General features: G+C 41.7%; 1 protein-coding gene across 1 annotated transcript in view; it reads right to left on the bottom strand.

Moving 5' to 3' along the window:
* The window catches only part of LOC138621738 (serine/threonine-protein kinase WNK1-like), a 102,538-nt gene that overhangs the window by 26,947 nt on the left and 59,042 nt on the right, over positions 1-16,549 (bottom strand). Inside the window, 10 exon segments of the mRNA XM_069699983.1 lie at positions 1,701-1,775; positions 2,412-2,501; positions 5,002-6,420; positions 10,034-10,173; positions 10,176-10,229; positions 10,719-10,788; positions 11,028-11,276; positions 11,492-11,571; positions 11,778-11,917; positions 12,737-12,825. Of these exon segments, the coding sequence (XP_069556084.1) occupies positions 1,701-1,775; positions 2,412-2,501; positions 5,002-6,420; positions 10,034-10,173; positions 10,176-10,229; positions 10,719-10,788; positions 11,028-11,276; positions 11,492-11,571; positions 11,778-11,917; positions 12,737-12,825 (2,406 nt within the window).

The raw sequence follows: 16,549 nt of genomic DNA, 5'->3' as shown, positions 1-16,549 counted from the left end.
GTGCTACAACATATTCACTTAACAAAAGAACATTTTATCCACCATCAGGTGGAAAGAATTTTAAGGGCACATGCTGATTTTATTTTACTTTATTGAGTATTTTTTTTTTAAACTTTTATTTGACACTCAGTGGGGAATCAAACCAGGGACTTACAGCCTAGGGCGATTGCACACATGTGATCTTACCCGTTTAAATTTCTTTCAAGCATTACCAAACTAGATGCTGGACAGACAGCTGACTCCACACACATTTCAAGATTCTCCTTTGCCTACCGTTTCTCCCATCACATGAAAATATGACCCATCTTCATTTCTATCAAATTTACTGGTGTATTTGCGCTCCATGCTTTCATTCAGGTGGTTAGAAGGAGGACGTAGGGTGAACAAAGGAAAAATGCCAACTGTAAAAATCATCAACAGAAAACAGCTACACTCAAAGGTAAAAAACAAAGTGGATAAGTCTGCCTATATTCTGTTTAACATCAAACAGATTCACTGGCAAAATCTCAGTTACTTACTAAGACGCACACATGCAAACACACACTTATACATCAGGATAGACACGCACAGAGTCACCTACTAACAGGATGCCCACAAACACTGCTAAACAAAATGGTACCTGAACCAGAGCGAGCTTAGCAGCTTGGTACAGAAAATAAAGGTGTTCGATACTGGGAGACGGACTGAGGTCACACAACTACACAAACACGCATTTTGACAGACAAGTGGGGGTGTAAAAACACATCGAAACAAACCCGGTGGAAACAGAGGCAGCATGCCCATGAGCAAGCCAGAGAATGGAAAGAAAAACAGAAGAGCGACACTGAGCTGATGACGAGTTTCAAGGTGAAAGAAGTAGAACATGCAATTAATAAAACAGAGAACCAAAATTACAACAATATGAACTTAAGATAAATTCAAAAAGATCTGTTTCATTGGTGTCCAAGTCTGCAATTCATCTGTTTATGGTTTTGCATTTATTCCTTATTAATTAATGTCTGACAAAACATGCACAGTTAGATTCTGGTCATTTGATGTCAACACTGCTTTCAGTATGAAACTGTAGAGTGAAGTTTTTAGGAACTTCCTCAACAGCAGGTTGGTTTTTGAATTTACTGTGTGTGTGTGTGTGTGTGTGTGTGTGTGTGTGTGTGTGTGTGTGTGTGTGTGTGTGTGTGTGTGTGTGTGTGTGTGTGTGTGTGTGTGTGTGTGTGTGTGTGTGCGTGTGTTTCCACGCACGTAAATGTATAAGTGAGCACAATCATTACAGTATATGCATAAGCATGTAGGTGAAGATGTGTGTTGGTGAAGATGAATGCAGACATCCAGTACATACACACCCACCGAGTGCTTTGAGAAACACCGGTGCAATAAAATAACACAACAGCTCCACCATTTCAATATAATGCAATTAAGTATATCACAACTAACCAGTATGATCTCAGTCTTTATACTAAAGTAGGATTATTACCTTTTTGACAACAAAAATGGAACATGCATACGGTTAGAATGGCAAAGCTGTTGTATTAGATAGCATTCAATTACAGAGGTGTTCCTAATAAGGTGCTTGATGAGCGTATATTCAAATACTGAATTAAATCCAGCCTCTTTATGCAGAAAAGCAGTGATCGTTTGGGTGCAATGGCAAAGTGTTTATTAAGTATTGTGCTGCGTATATATTTAAAGTAAAGGTGCTTTACCTGTGCCGGCGCCTGTGGCAGAGTTGTGTGTGTGGGGCTCTGAAGTGACGTATTACTCTGACTCGATGACACAACCTGGAGGAGGACACAGAGAACGTTAACGTGCACACAAATGTCTTTTGAATGTTTGATCGTTTATCAAAATAAGACCAATTTAAGAAAGCTTTAAAATGAGATATTTAAGGGAAACTTCTGCATTTTTTTTTTTTTTTAACATAGACCCTGTTTTCCAGTTGTTTTGGGTCTAAGTATCTGATAAGGACAACGATTGTTTAAAATTGGTCCAGTATTGTGTGCTTCAGCCGGCAGCTGTGAAACTGGCTTCAATTTAATACTTTGGCGCATTGGAGCACCGTCAGTGTATGTGCACTAAAGGTTTTTGATTATTTTGTTTTGATCACTGATTAACATCCAATTTATTGCACAATCAAATCAGTTTAGCGCTGCAACTAGTTCATAGCGGGGGTGGGAACGAACGCAGTTCTTCAAAAAGACTCCGGTATCACCGCGGGCTCCGTGGGAGTGTTTATCTCCAAGCAAAGGCAACAACTTCAAAGAGCAAAGGGATATATGAAATATTACTGAATCAGCATTAAAATACGATGGTGCTATTTATGCATTATATCTTTATGAGGTGTGGACATTAAGAGAGCTGTGGTATTTAGTGAGAAAGGAGATATAGGGACAAGGAAGACACTGTAATAGTCTTACCTGTTGGGAGGTCCCAGGAGGAGCTGGCTGGGAGGTGGAAGGGACCAGAGCGGGTCCTGGAGATGGCTGAGGGGTGGGGGCCTGAACCAGCTGTTCAGAAACAGATTAAGAGCGAGACAGGCGGAAATACGGACAAAGGAGAGGAGATGTGATGTGATGTTGTAGGATTTAAAAAAAAATTAAGGATGGAGTTGAGAAATTAAAGAGTTTGGGGACAAAGAGAGAGAGAGAGAGAGAGAAAAAGAACCAATTAGAACATGTTTGTGGCTCCTGGAGATAAACAACATGAGTGCAAACACAAGGTACGCCTGTTGCTCTCTAGCGATCAGGTTTCACTCTAGATTTTCTTCTTGTGTATGCACACATGCACACAGACGCCACGTACACACACAAACTAATCCGCCCGGCAACAGATATATGCACACCGACACCTACCGTATGCATATACACGTATACTGTATGCAGCATGTACAACAGTACAGGCACAGCATTAGGGTTAGGCAGGGTGTCAGTAGGATTGTTTTTTTACATGCAGGTCAGACTCTAAGTGATTGGCAGTTATAATACAAAGTTGATGAAGCACAGAGTAGAAGCTGGACTACTCCACCGAACTTTAAGGATTTCAGAGAACCATCTGCTTTATGGTTTCTGAAATGTCATCCTGATACTATGTGACTGATGTTGTCTCCACCATTATTGACTCTGACGATGATTTTCAAAAGAGAAATCCTGCCTGCTTTGAACTGTCGCAGGTTTTCTTTCTATTCTCGGTCAACTTTAGAATTATTGGCATATTTTATTATGCAAATCGTCAAGCTTGACGGGTCGCCACCTTTCCTCCCTGAATTCTTCTACATCACCACAGGACAGCAGCGTCCGGACAGTTATGACCGACCTACTGATGACTGAACCCTTAGAAGGCTGTGTGCAACTTCACTGTATACATGTCATGAAGCTCAACCTCACAAAGTGTGGAGAAAGCTCACACGAGTACAGTATGTTGCACCAGACACACTGCCACCTACCTATTTCTAAAATAACGTAAACACAATAACGAATTTCAGAGAGAAATTTCATAAATAAAATGTATAGAAAGATCGATAACTCAAGACAAACGACATAAAACAAAAACAGAGTTAATGACAGATAACAAAGACTGAAGAAATTATAAGAAAAGGAGAGTAAACAATGAAGAGTTGACACTGATCGTATCAGCGTTCTAAGGGTTTAAAGCATTTCAACTGTGACCTTTGAACCCTGTGTGGGAAGTTGATTTTCAGTGCGGGCAGGAAAATGACAACATGATATGCCAAAATAAAGAGCTGGCTTGAAGCCGCGCTCTTTAGCATTTACAACACAGAACAACAGAAAGAGTCTAAAATATACAAATGACCGTCTCTCTGCGCGGTTAAACTGCTTGTTTGTCTGAGCCCCCTCAGTTTTGTTGTATGTTTCTGTGTGTTTGTCCATACAAATCCACAAAGTCTTGCAGCTTTAGTATAAAAGCCCCGATCCAGATAACAGATTCATAAACATGCTAATAAATGTACTGGGTTCACGTCTGGAACACATAGTTGTTGTTTTTTTAAATGTGGATCTCGATGATTACCATTTTAACAAACTGACTTTGGATTTGTATGAGCAAATATTCAGGTATACCATAGGGACGGTATACGTGCACAAACACACATTTCTCATATACATTCATATATGAACATACAGACAAAATAGTACTTACTGACTCAACAAAATGAACCAAATACACAACATAAACACATGAAGGAGGGGGCTGAGACGCTCTGCTTATGAAGCTGGTACACTGGAGAGTGTCTCAAAGACGACCTTCTGAGTGTTGCTTTCACTTTAAGTAATTATAACTTGACTAAAAATAATCCCTTTTACAGTATTGTTGGACTTAAAATTAAGCACTTCTGTTCTTGGTGTTTCCCAGATGTGCTCTAATTGGTGCCCTCCGCTATAAATCTTTACTAAAGTAGCGCTGTCAGGGGCTGAACTAACATTTTTCTACGAGGGTACTGCTCTGGAAGGAAACTCTGTCCAAGAGTGAATAAAGCGAGACGTTACGTCGGCAGACTGTGAGACTCTCTCTGTGGTGTTGACTGGAGGAGGGGTTAAAATCACAACCAAAGACTACATGATGACAAATGGCCATCAGCTGGGGCACCTGGGTCAGCAGGGTATAAAAACAACAGGGACTGGTTCAACAGCCTCTGGGTCAGATTACTAGTGTAATTAAATTTAGTTACTTTTGTCAGAATGAGTTTTAATTGATGGATTACTTTGGATGGATGACTTTATGTATCTATTCTAAATCACTGACTATGGACATGAGAACAATGTATTAATTGTCTTTTCAAAGCTGGAAATCAGTAGCAATGAATATATCAAATCCTCAGTCTACACGATGTTGACAATTTATAGTCAAAAAAGGAGGATAGAGCACAGAATATCATAAAAGAACAAGTCCCATATATCCATCAATCAATAACTGTTTGTGGAGCTTTGCTAAAAATGCATCTAGTAGCTGACCCAGAGGTTTATGGGTGTTTTTAAGGTCTAAACTCTGTACCAGAGAGGGGTTAGCGGCCTGCATGGCCAGCAATGACTCATGGTATGTCATATCAGGTTGGGCTGGCACCACCCCTCCGTGCCGGGCCCAGACACTCTGGATCAGAGTCTCCAGCTGAGTTGATGATGCTCCCCCATGCGGGAGCTCAGAGGACAGGGTGGGGGGGAGAAAGTTCTGCGCGGAGGGCGGATGCCCCAGGGGATCTATGTGAAGCCCTCCGCCTGATGAGTCGTAGAGCGACGTGCAGGACGAGCGAGGGATGGACTGAGCGGCCGACGTGTCGAAAGGCGGCGGTGGCGACTGGAACTCTCCTGTGTCGGAGGAGGCCAGAGAATCACTAGAAGGTTCAGGGCTTCTGTCCTTTGCGGTAATGCCTGGGTGGTGAAGGAGAAGACTCCCTGGAGGTAAGGGCAGCTCCGGACTGATGTACGCGTACAGCTCTTCCGTCACTGGCTGGAGGCGGCTGTATGTGCCGGAGCCACCGGACCCTGTTCCACTGTTGTCCTCCAGAGGGAGGTCCATGGAGCTCCTTCGGGCACGGTACAGTCTGGATGCCAGGAGACTCGGGTCTCCGGCGGCAGCTGCAGCGGCTGCAGCTAAATGAAACTCAAAAACACTTCCAGTCGGGGGCAGAGCATCGGCCATAACCGGAGGTGCAGAAATAGGAAAGGAGGACTGGGAAGCATGCTGCGGAGGATAACATCCTTCAGATGATGAGGAGGAGACAGAGCCGCCGGCGGACGCACTCATTGGGGGTAAAGGTGCAGGTATCGGGCTGTGTGTGCTCATTCTTTGCATGATGTGTGGGTGCAGGAACCCCGGTTGAGATGGAGGACCAGGATCGAAACCCAAACTAGCAGCAGCAGCTGCTGCCTGCCTCTGCTGATGGAAACCCAAGTGGCCAAGCTGGTGCGTAGTCATTGGGTACCCTCCGTACGCCATCGCTTCATAATGGTCCAATAAGGCAGCTTGATTTAGACTCAATCTCCTCACTGCTTCCTCATGCTCCGCTCTAATGTCCTTGTAGCAGTACAGAGTCGGATCAGACTGTCCCGGGAAATGCAGCGGCTCCCCAACGCCAAGTCTTTGAGCAGCTGCAGCAAAACCAGGGTTGACCATGAAGAGAGAGGGAGTCTCAACAGCCTCCATCCCAGAGAAAGGATGGAGGCTGCTCCCATAGCGAGGGTAGGCGGGCTGGAAGTGCCGCGTATGCGCCTCGAGAATGGAAGTGCTCTTGCGTCTCTGGGTGTTGTAGGCCTTCGGAGGCCCAGTGGGAGGAGGCGAGAACGAAATGGGGCGCTCGGGGATGGAGGGGAAGAAAATAGTTGGGGGGTCTGGGAGGGTCGGAAGAGGGATGCCCCCTCCTCCTCCTCCTCCTGCGCCTGCTCCTCCACTGAAGGGGTGTGGCATTGAATGCTGCTGCGACAATGAGATACAATGGTTTTAAGAATGAGACTCAGAAAATGACAGAGAACCACAGCAAAGGCCCACATGAAATGGAGAAAATAGTGCAGCCAAAAGAGCATCATTTCAAAATATACAGAAAAACCGAGAAAAGGGTTTAAATTCACCCTCCACAATAAAAGCAAAAATGATGTAGTTAGGAAAGGAAATAATAAACTTAAAAGCTGTAGAACGAAGTGATGACATGAAACGAACAGGTAGAGGCACAAAGTGGGTTACGATAAACAGATCAAGTGACACACAGATACAGCACAAAGACAGAGAGACCACACAGAGAAGACAGAACGTGAAGCATTAAACGTAAAGAGAGGGAAGGCCAAATGTTGACTCAGTTTGACAATATTATAATGCATCTGCAATCAGAATTTATTTATTTTTTTATTATAGAGAAATCCCTGCAAAATGTTGACCTTCTGGCTGAGTAGATGCAGCCTGAAACTTTGAATTAAGTTATAAAGAATATGACAACAAGAAATAGATCTAAATAGTTTAAATTAATTTAAACCATGGGTCTCCATCACCATGTAGAGCACAAGAGAGTCTCTTTGGTAGATTGCAACACTTTAATGTTGTCACACTCCTGATGTGATCAAATGCAGACGGATGCATTAAACAAGTATTCAAATATGATAATAAAACTATCATATTAATCTCAATTAACCCTGAATATTTGGGATACTTATAGAAACCTTCTGTAGTTTGTCCACAACATTTGTTTAATTTTAGTTCTAAAATGAGCCATTTTCCCGACAGCAGATACACGAATATATTGAACATTTGTACCACAGAGAAAAGTTAAGGCTCAGGCCAGTCAGTATGTATTTAATATGCGCACATGGTGGCCGACTCGAGGGAGAGAGGGTAAAAGAGAGACCGATGTGGAGAATGATAAGACTCACAGAAGAGTCTGAAAAACTAAAACAAACACAGATATCAAATCTACTTATCAGGATAATGGTGCCACTTAAAATGCAAGCGTAAGCCTGCAGCATAACCCTCCTTTGCTAAAAGATTTAATCAATATGTAAACGACAAATGGATAAATATTGTATAGATATAAATACAGTAAGCAGGGCTGGTAGGTCGCAGTGCTACTAAACCAGATCAGTTTTGTGCTTCTTGTCTAACACTTATAATTTTAAGTTGAAGATAAATCTAATTTCTTTACTAATGTCTCTACATACTGTAGCTGCACTCTATGGCAAATCACTGTACTGAGCTGCTGCGATAGCTTCAGTAATTCGAGCTGTGCCATTAACAATCATTCACTTTGTGTCAGTGTCAATTACTAATCTATCTAATTGATCATTTTGAAACGGGAGACTTTTCTATAAATCAGTTTTCTTAGATTTAACTTCAGACTCCAATGTGGCCTCATCTTTTCCTCTCTCTCTTCCTCTCTGGTTCTCACCAGCGCTGTGGCCCCTGCTGGGGTTTCTGTTTGTGAACCTACAGGGGTGGAGAACAGGGCGGGTAGGCTGGCCCTCCGCTGCCTGGCCCCGGGCAGGGAAGGGGCTGGGTGAAGGGGCAGGACCGTCTCCAGGGCCTTGGAGAGGCGCCCGGCGAACGTGTCCCTCTCAGCTGCGAGAGGTACGTAGAGGGGGAAGGTGGAGGAGGTGGTGGTGAAGGAGGATGAGGAGGACAGGTCAGGAGGAGGTGTGGTGGGCTGTTTCGGACGGGCGGCCAGGGGCGAAGGGGCATGAGAGAAGGAGTAGGAGGAAGGGGGGACGCAAACAGACATGCTACGACTTCGACGGCAGCGCGACACCGGCTGGAGGCCGGGGGAGGGGTGATGGAGGAGGGCGGGGCCACATGGAAAACAAACATAAAGAAATTAAAACACAAGAGAACATAACAATAACAGGACAGACAGGAAAACTCAGCGATTAACTGAGGAAAACACAAAGAAAAATAAGCTATATGACGAATAAAATAGTCAAAGTTATACAGTTAATGTTTGTGAAAACAATATTTGAGTTTACATCCATTCTAACAATGAAAATAAATTAACAAGAAAAAGAATGGCTCCCTAATAGGTTTTAGTAAAATAAACCCATACACATCACAAATATCACAAAGACACATAAATTAAGTGATAAATGCAATAAAGACAAAAAAACTAAAACTAAAACTGAAACAGAGCAGTGACATAAGAAACAGAAAAAAAAAACATTTGAAGACGATAAGAAATAAATGGACACATTACATAAAAAGGAGGAAGGATTATACAAAATTATCCATTTGGATCAAATAAGGTAATTTCTTTACAGGTCAGTTTGCCTATTTCAATGGTTTCCTGTGAAAAAATTCTGTGTTGCTTCAAAAACCATTATTGAGTTATTCACTCAATCACCAACTCCATCAGTGTGGGCGCTGGTAGTTCAAAGGTCATTCAACAACATTTGGATCCAAAAGGTCATCGGATGTTAACGTCTAATGTGGCATATTGAACAAAAAATGCTCACCTCTCCATTAGCAACTACTTATAAAGAGCCATTTAGCAAGACAATGGACTCTCATGCTCCAGTAATCAACGGCCAACAACTGAAGATGATGGTTAAAACAGAAAGTGTGAAGAGATTAAAAATCCCTGAGAGTGAGTGAGTGAGGCTCGTTCAAAAATCTCAGCCCGTAAGAGAAGAGTAGAAACAATCAGTTATTGCTAAGATGTACATGTAATGTATTTAAAATGCCATTTGTGGAGTTTTCATTTCAAGTATATATCAAACATATTTATTACTTTTTGCCTTTTTTTTACTTGATCAGCACACTATGCTGGAAATGATCCTTCTGTATGACCAACGCAAAACAAACTGAGGCCGACGAGTGTCCAAACAAATGTGCCAAACTATGAATGGTTTTAAAGAAATGAATAAATATGAATAAACAACTGATGTGACAACTACATGAGGATGAAGGAGCGTTAAAAAAATAAAGAAGTCTCAGAATAAAGAAGGAGGAAGATTGAGGGATGGAGACAGAAATAAGTAATTGGTTCAAAAACAGCATGATTGTAGGAAACAGGGAGTCATGACATCTCGGAGGGAGAAGAAAGAGTTGCTGATATCTAAGATGAAATACAACAGACAGTGAATGGCTTCAACAGTTTTGTGGTCTCAATGATTGACTTACTGTCTGACTAATAGAGAAAACATCTGACAGTGTTTAAACTAATGGTTTAAATGGCTGAAATACTGACTCACAAACTGGGTTGTGTCGTTCTAATTAGGTTAAATGTTGTAGGTTACGTGACTTGTTGGCCAAGAAAATCCAACAAAAATCCAATTTAAGTTCTCCTACTTCTCTTCTTGAGGTCAAAAGGTCATGGTCTCCTAATAAAAACCCATGATCAGCATTCTCTAGTGCACTTAGCTCAACACACACACAGGCAATTCCCAGCTCATTTCCAAACACCACAAACTTCACTCCAACCCACTCCGCAGCGCTCACGTCAAACCGACGAGTCATGTTCAGCACAGCTGTGAGCGGAGCGAGCCGCACTGACACTCACAGTTGTGACATGACTGTCGCAGGCAAATGGCGGATTTTAAGTGATGTCGTCGCTTACCATTGGCTGTGGCGGCTGGGCGTAGCCGGGGTGCTGCTGCTGTGGGGTAGCAGAGGGGGTGGAGGGGTAGGGGGACTGGGGCTGGGAAGGGGGCTGGGAAGAAGGGGGGCAGCTGTAGGACATGGTCAGCTGACCCAGGTGGGGGAGTCTGAGGAGAAAACCGACGAGCCCTGGCCGCTGTCCATGCCGCCTTCAGCTGAGAGGGACAGAGAGACACGTGTGAGGACATCAGGACAGGAACCTGTCATCAACGCTCTTCAGTGACTTCAGTGGCATTTAATTAAAGGGAGGAATAATTAAGAGCCAGGTCCAGAGCGTGTTCTTGGTTACATTAGGATGAGCACATTTGAGAAGTAAGTCAACAATGGCTGCCTCTGGTTTACAGGAAAACATGCACAATATGACACTGAAACAACCTCCTGGCTCATGAGGATGATCAGTGTCTGCTCAGCAAAAATGTTGTTTGATCTATGCATTAATATTTCAACAAAGTCATATTTACATTAATACAGTATATATATATATATTTTTTAAAGAAGCTCATTAAAACGCAAAATGTTTTGGTATTAATAGATTTAATAGCGTGGATGGAAGATGGTTGTTTTTAATGTAAAGCACTTTGTGGTACATGGTATTTGTATAAAAACAAATAAAGTCTGATCGATCGATCAATCTGCCATCTTACATGCGTGTGAGATGCCGCCGTGCTGATAGTAAAGCTGCTGTTGCTCCACTTCCGTCTCCTCTGTCTCCACCTGCAGACAAGAAAACACACGCTCGGGTCAAACTAACTAACAAGTCTTTGAATCCACATTGTTCACACTGGAAGTAGGAAGAAGGGCCTCGTTGTTTCTGACTGCCGGGTGGAAATGGTCCTCCGCATCAAGAACACCTAAATCAACCTGTCCATCCAATGAGCAGTCAGTGTTTAAAATGTCTTTAACCAGCAGTAAATCATAAAACCATGCTATCTGACAGTACCAGTCCAACAAACCTGTGTGTGTGAAGCTTTGAGTGTCTCTTGTTGTTGTTGTTGCTGTTGTTGTTGTTGTTGTTGTTGTTGTTGTTGTTGCTGTTGCTGCTGCTGCTGCAGCTGTTGTTGTTCTGCCTCCAGCTTTCTCTTCTCTTGTTCCTCTCGTACGAGCTGCCGCTGTTCTCTCTTCCTTCGGATCAGAGACACGCGGTCCTTGATAGCCTTGGCCATGGTTTTATGGTCACCCTCAGCAACGTAGCCAGACTCAACCTTGGGAGTGAGGAGAAGCCACACGGATAATAAACAGGCCTCTTTTTTTTTTTTTTTTTTTTTAACTCCAACCCTTCGATTTTTACACCTTATACATCAACTCCCCCCCCCCCCGCCCCCCATCTCTCCTTACCATAAACCCCTTTCTAGCCAACATCCCTCCCTCCTGTCTGATCCATTTTGCCCAAATCTATCCATCCATTCACTGCACGTACCATTTCCTGGGCCACATCTTCAGGGACATCTTTGTTCAGGTCAAAGGAGAACTCGATGGCTTCGTTGTCTTTGTATTTCCCTGCAAACAGGTTACAAATTGTTGGTCAGGCAATTATCACCGGTACAAATGTACTGTTAGTGGCCGTCTACCAAAATATATGCTTTGTTTTTTCACCAGTTAAACTGTCGTTTTTGTGCACACATTCAAACAAAAATATTTCTATTACAATTACTTCGATGCATATAAAATGTAAAATCAATGAAAAAAATGTAAGTATTTGTTGCCTTTGAGCTTCTTGACATCTTCTATCCTCAGCCACAGTTTGATAGCAATCATTTCCCCATCGTCCTCTTCCGCCAGTTCAACCCTGACCCCCGTGTCCTCCTGGAAGAACGCGTGGTTCAACAGGATCTTGATGGCATACCTGGAAGAACATGAGTCAAGGAGCTAGATTCAGATCAGTCCTGTATTATCACTAGAGATTCAGCTAGATGTTAGAGGAAAAAGGTAAACTAAAATGCTGGTGATGAGGTGGAATTACTTCTTGATACCAGTTTGTTCAAAAACTAGCGACGCCGTGTGAACTGATCTCCAACCTATAAACTAACAGGACAGATGTGGTATTTCCTTAATCTGCTGGGAGTAACAGCATGTTGCCAAAGATCATCTTTTTACTTTATAACATTATTTTATGTTTATGGACTCCAGATGTTTCTTAAAAAATGTTGGAAATAAAATCAGTACTCCTAAAAATAACTAAGAATCTTCTTTCATAACACGATGGGTCAACAAAACTGCATTTGGACAATGAGGAGAGAAAGAAAAGAAGAGAGAATGAAAGAGAGTTGCTTTGGTGTAGTTTCTAAAGCAGCAGACTAGAGGCTGTGGCGGACGTGTTGGCAGACGCGCAGGACGGGGAAAGAGAACAGAGCACTTTCTATTTCCAACCAAGAGTCTGTGAGTTAGAATGGGATTTGGAGGAAGGAGGATTTGACAGCTCAACCCTTCAACATGTGAAATACAATTCAACACTAAGTGACAAACATCACTGAAATTACCATCAAGCATCACTGGGTGTTGTGATGAAAACATGAGCCATTCAGTTTGATTAACTTTAGAGACAGAATGCAAATGTTCTGTCTGTGAATCGGTGGTGGACAGCAGACCATTAACAACACATATACTCAGACATCGCTGTTCTTCAGTGTATTTCGGGTTCATACTTTGTGTTTGTGTGACTCACCTCTCATCTTTGTTTGTTCTGATGCAGCCCTCTATAATTTCCTTCACCTCAGGAATGGCTACCTTGTCAAAACTGCCCGGCTTCACTCCCTGCACAGACAAAATAGAGAAGCAGTGAAGGGAAGAGCAGACACACATACACAACTACAACACACCCTGTTCTCACTAATGCATAGTTAAGATTTAACAAGAAGTTGGGATCATTTGATGCTCATAAACATATTTCTTTAATACATACATGTGCTGTATTTTAATTCATTCTCTGAATCTCTTCACATTAAACCACAAAATTTAAGAAAAGAAAACAGGTCTGTGGTCAGTTATTCGATTTATTTTGTCTCTACATAATTTTGGAGTATAACTTGAATATGTTTTTTTCTTTTTTAAAGGCTAACAGAAAGAAAGACAAGTAAAACAATAAAACAGAAACAAACAGTAAAATGTTAAAGACAAAAACTGACAACAAATTCCTTTTGCTGCAGGATTACCTGATGGCAATTCAATCAAACTGACTTAACCCTTAAAGGTCAAACATTTGACTATTACTGTCCAATAATAGCTTGGCTCAGGGTTAAATTCAACTTGGGGACAAACTATGAATCACAGCCTTTTAGAGCCAATTAAGAACATTAGAGCACATTCAAAGCGATACACAAAATTCATTCAGCATTTAATACTAAGGCCTAAAATTCATAAAAGCTGGAAACATATACAATATTTACAATATACAGTTTGATAATACATATTGACAGGATGTGGCAAGATGCAATGCAGGGTTTTACTGCTCGATTAAACTAGAAGGGAAACGGCCATAGTCACAGATTATAAGTACTTCCAAGTAACTAAGAACAAGGAACCTCTAAAGGCCCGCCCAGTTTCAGCTACACAGTCTGCTAGAAGGCATCTTAATGACCAGGCCTTGTATTCAAAGACTGGCACTGGGTTAACAGAGGAACAACATAGATTTAAGCAAAGGCAAGAAACTAAATCCCGCAACCGACATGCACCATAATGTACATTCGTCTTCTCAATGTGTCGGCGAAGGATGCTCGTGTTTCAAATGTCATCATGTAATAAGTTAAATTTGCCTTTTCTGTGTCAAATCTCTGAGCTAAGAAGTGCCCACCTGAAATACAATGATTAAAAACATATAGCAAACGAAACTAATTCACTACTTTACCTCAAAATACACATTAAAACTATCAAATTGACAAAATAAAGCCACATAAAGTCACAAAAAAGATGAAAAGAGGAGGAACAGTTACCGGTGGGAGACGGACAGTTTTGAAGATGTCAAATGAGTAACTTACCTACAGAGTATTCAGAGCAGTTTGACTGACAGTGTCTTTGAAAAGAAGTTCTAGTCTAAACTTGTTGACTGCTGTTCAGACAGACAGACGGTTCAGAAGCTCAACCTGTAACGCAGCGAATGACCACTTCCTTCTGTTCACCCCTCCAGCCTGCGTTCCTCCTCTCTTTTCTTTCTTGGCCTGTTCCTCTCTTGCTGCCCCACCAGATCACCATTACATAACAACCCCAATCTCTCCATCTACCCCCTCCCGCTCCCCACCCTCCCATCCCCTCTCTCTCAAACACACATGCTGAGATTCCCGGACCAAACAAAGTTAGGACTGACGCAGGAAGTAATGGTATTAAGTCTGACAGAAGAAGGGAGGGATGGAGAGAGATGGAGAGAGAGAGGTAGATTTTTTTTTTGTTTAATAAGGCTGATTGGAGGTAAGGAATGTTCCAGAAGGACCATGAACCATGTCAACAACACTGTATGTCAAGGTATAAGAAGATAAGCCATAAAACAGACCCCCAAACTTTCCCTGATCTCTCAGACGTCCCTCTGACTTTCAGCAATGCAAAAGAATACAAAGGGCCTTTTTAATTTGAATAATTTTAAAATAGTTCTCCAGACCTGAAGGGAGAAGTATCCAGTAATTCATAATAAGCGATGATAAGAAGAAAGTCTGAAACAATAACTATAATTTTTTTCTGCTTTCTTTTCCTGTCAATTGTCTCAACTCCTCATGACAGGGTTCAAACTCCAAGTCAAATGTCAAATTCCCTGACTTACACTGACTAAAAAGCTGAAATTCCACGACCTCTAATGAACAGAAAAAAAAAGGCTGCCTGTTGTGCTCAGCAGACAAGAAACATAGAAACATTTCTGTTAAAAACAGGCAGACACACGCCTCTCTGTTTGCACCGATACTGAAAGAAATTAAATACATGTCACAATACTGGCTGCAGACGCAAAATATTTATCTAACAATAATGATAATTAGCTCGCAACCTATTACACTACATTTTACATTTCTGTCAGTGACCATTAATTCTACCAAACAGACACATTGACAATAACCAGCTAACTAACTTTATAGTTACATGCATGGAAAATATTACATTTTGATGCAATTTGAGGCAAACACAATTCCCTGATATTCCGTGACTTGTCCCAAAAAAAATGATCAAATTCCCTGTCCGGAAAAGGGTTCTTAAAATTCCCTGCTACTCCCTGAACAGTGGAACAGATGTTTAAATTTGGCAGCTTTTAAAGGGAGAATTTGGAAACCACTACATCAAACGTTAGTTTCTGGGGATGTAACTCTTGCAACAGACTGCTAACTCGTATCATACAAGTTGGAGAAAATAGCACAGCCTGATGTAACGAGAGATGAAAGGAAATATCGGAGCAATTTCAAGTAAAGGCAGAAATAGAAAAGCAGAATTTACAGCCCAAATTCCTTAAACAACATTGAATTAAAAAAAAAGGCAGATTTTGTTCGTGAATGCAAGTGGTAACCGCTCCATAAGATTAATAATTCGCCTACAATAGACCTACAACATTTTTTTTTGTAAGCTACACTGCAGATCATTCCTCTTTGTTTCTGTGTGGGATTCAGATGTTTTCTGAATTTACAGTTTGATTCTCAGACTTTACAGATGAAACATATCAGGGGTCAAGTAACTTTGTGAGGACAGACAGAGGGAGAGACGGAGGGTGGAGACCTGCTTCGGCTGATTCAGCCGGTGAAATGAAAGGAAGCAGGTGACTGGAGCCCCCCGGGGTTGTCACAAGGTTCTTCCGTGTGCGAGTGTGTGACAATAACAACTACTGACAATTCAAATAGGCAGTTTGATTAAATGTTTTGCAAATCTCAAACACATGCACACAAACAGAGGCTGAGGTCACCGCGATAATCAAATATGGTTTGATCAAATTGAAGACGTGATTTCCTTCTTATGTGGGTGAAAGGAGGGAACAGAGAGAGACAGGGATAGGATGGCAACAGAGACAAACAACCAGACGGACGTATGGATCGAAATATACTGCTTGCATGGATTACCGCCCATAAAGCTTCTTTAATCAAATTGAGAGATGCAAAAAAGAAAGATGAAAGAAGGACCGAAGAGAGAGGGCTGATTCTCTTCTGTCACAGGGGTGGTTTGATGCAGGAGGCGATCTTAATCCAAATCCTTTCAACTTGAAAGTGCCGGTTAGATAGTGTGGACAGGCACTGAAAGCTGAAACCTTTACTAAAATGAAAATTTAGACTAAAACCGAATGCCGATTAAAGCATACGAGAGTAAACAAATGTGTAAATAATATGAGAATAAAACCTGTAAAAGTAACAAAATCTGACCTTCGTATTTAGATAAAAGGGATTTGAAATACAAAATGTTTGGAACACATTTATTTTTGGTGTGCATGGTAGAAAAGAGGAAAAAAATTCCGATGCTGTTAGTGTGGGTCTGAAGTTATAATTAAATCTTAATGTTAGATTTCTCCTGAGGGAACAGAAGC

The sequence above is a fragment of the Brachyistius frenatus genome, unplaced genomic scaffold (assembly GCF_029030835.1).
Source record: "Brachyistius frenatus isolate BFR_SWC_R1_liver_20210118 unplaced genomic scaffold, ASM2903083v1 Contig_32, whole genome shotgun sequence".
Taxonomy (NCBI): domain Eukaryota; kingdom Metazoa; phylum Chordata; class Actinopteri; family Embiotocidae; genus Brachyistius; species Brachyistius frenatus.
Note: the sequence above shows the minus strand (reverse complement) of the source record. Positions and strands in the feature narration are given on the sequence as shown.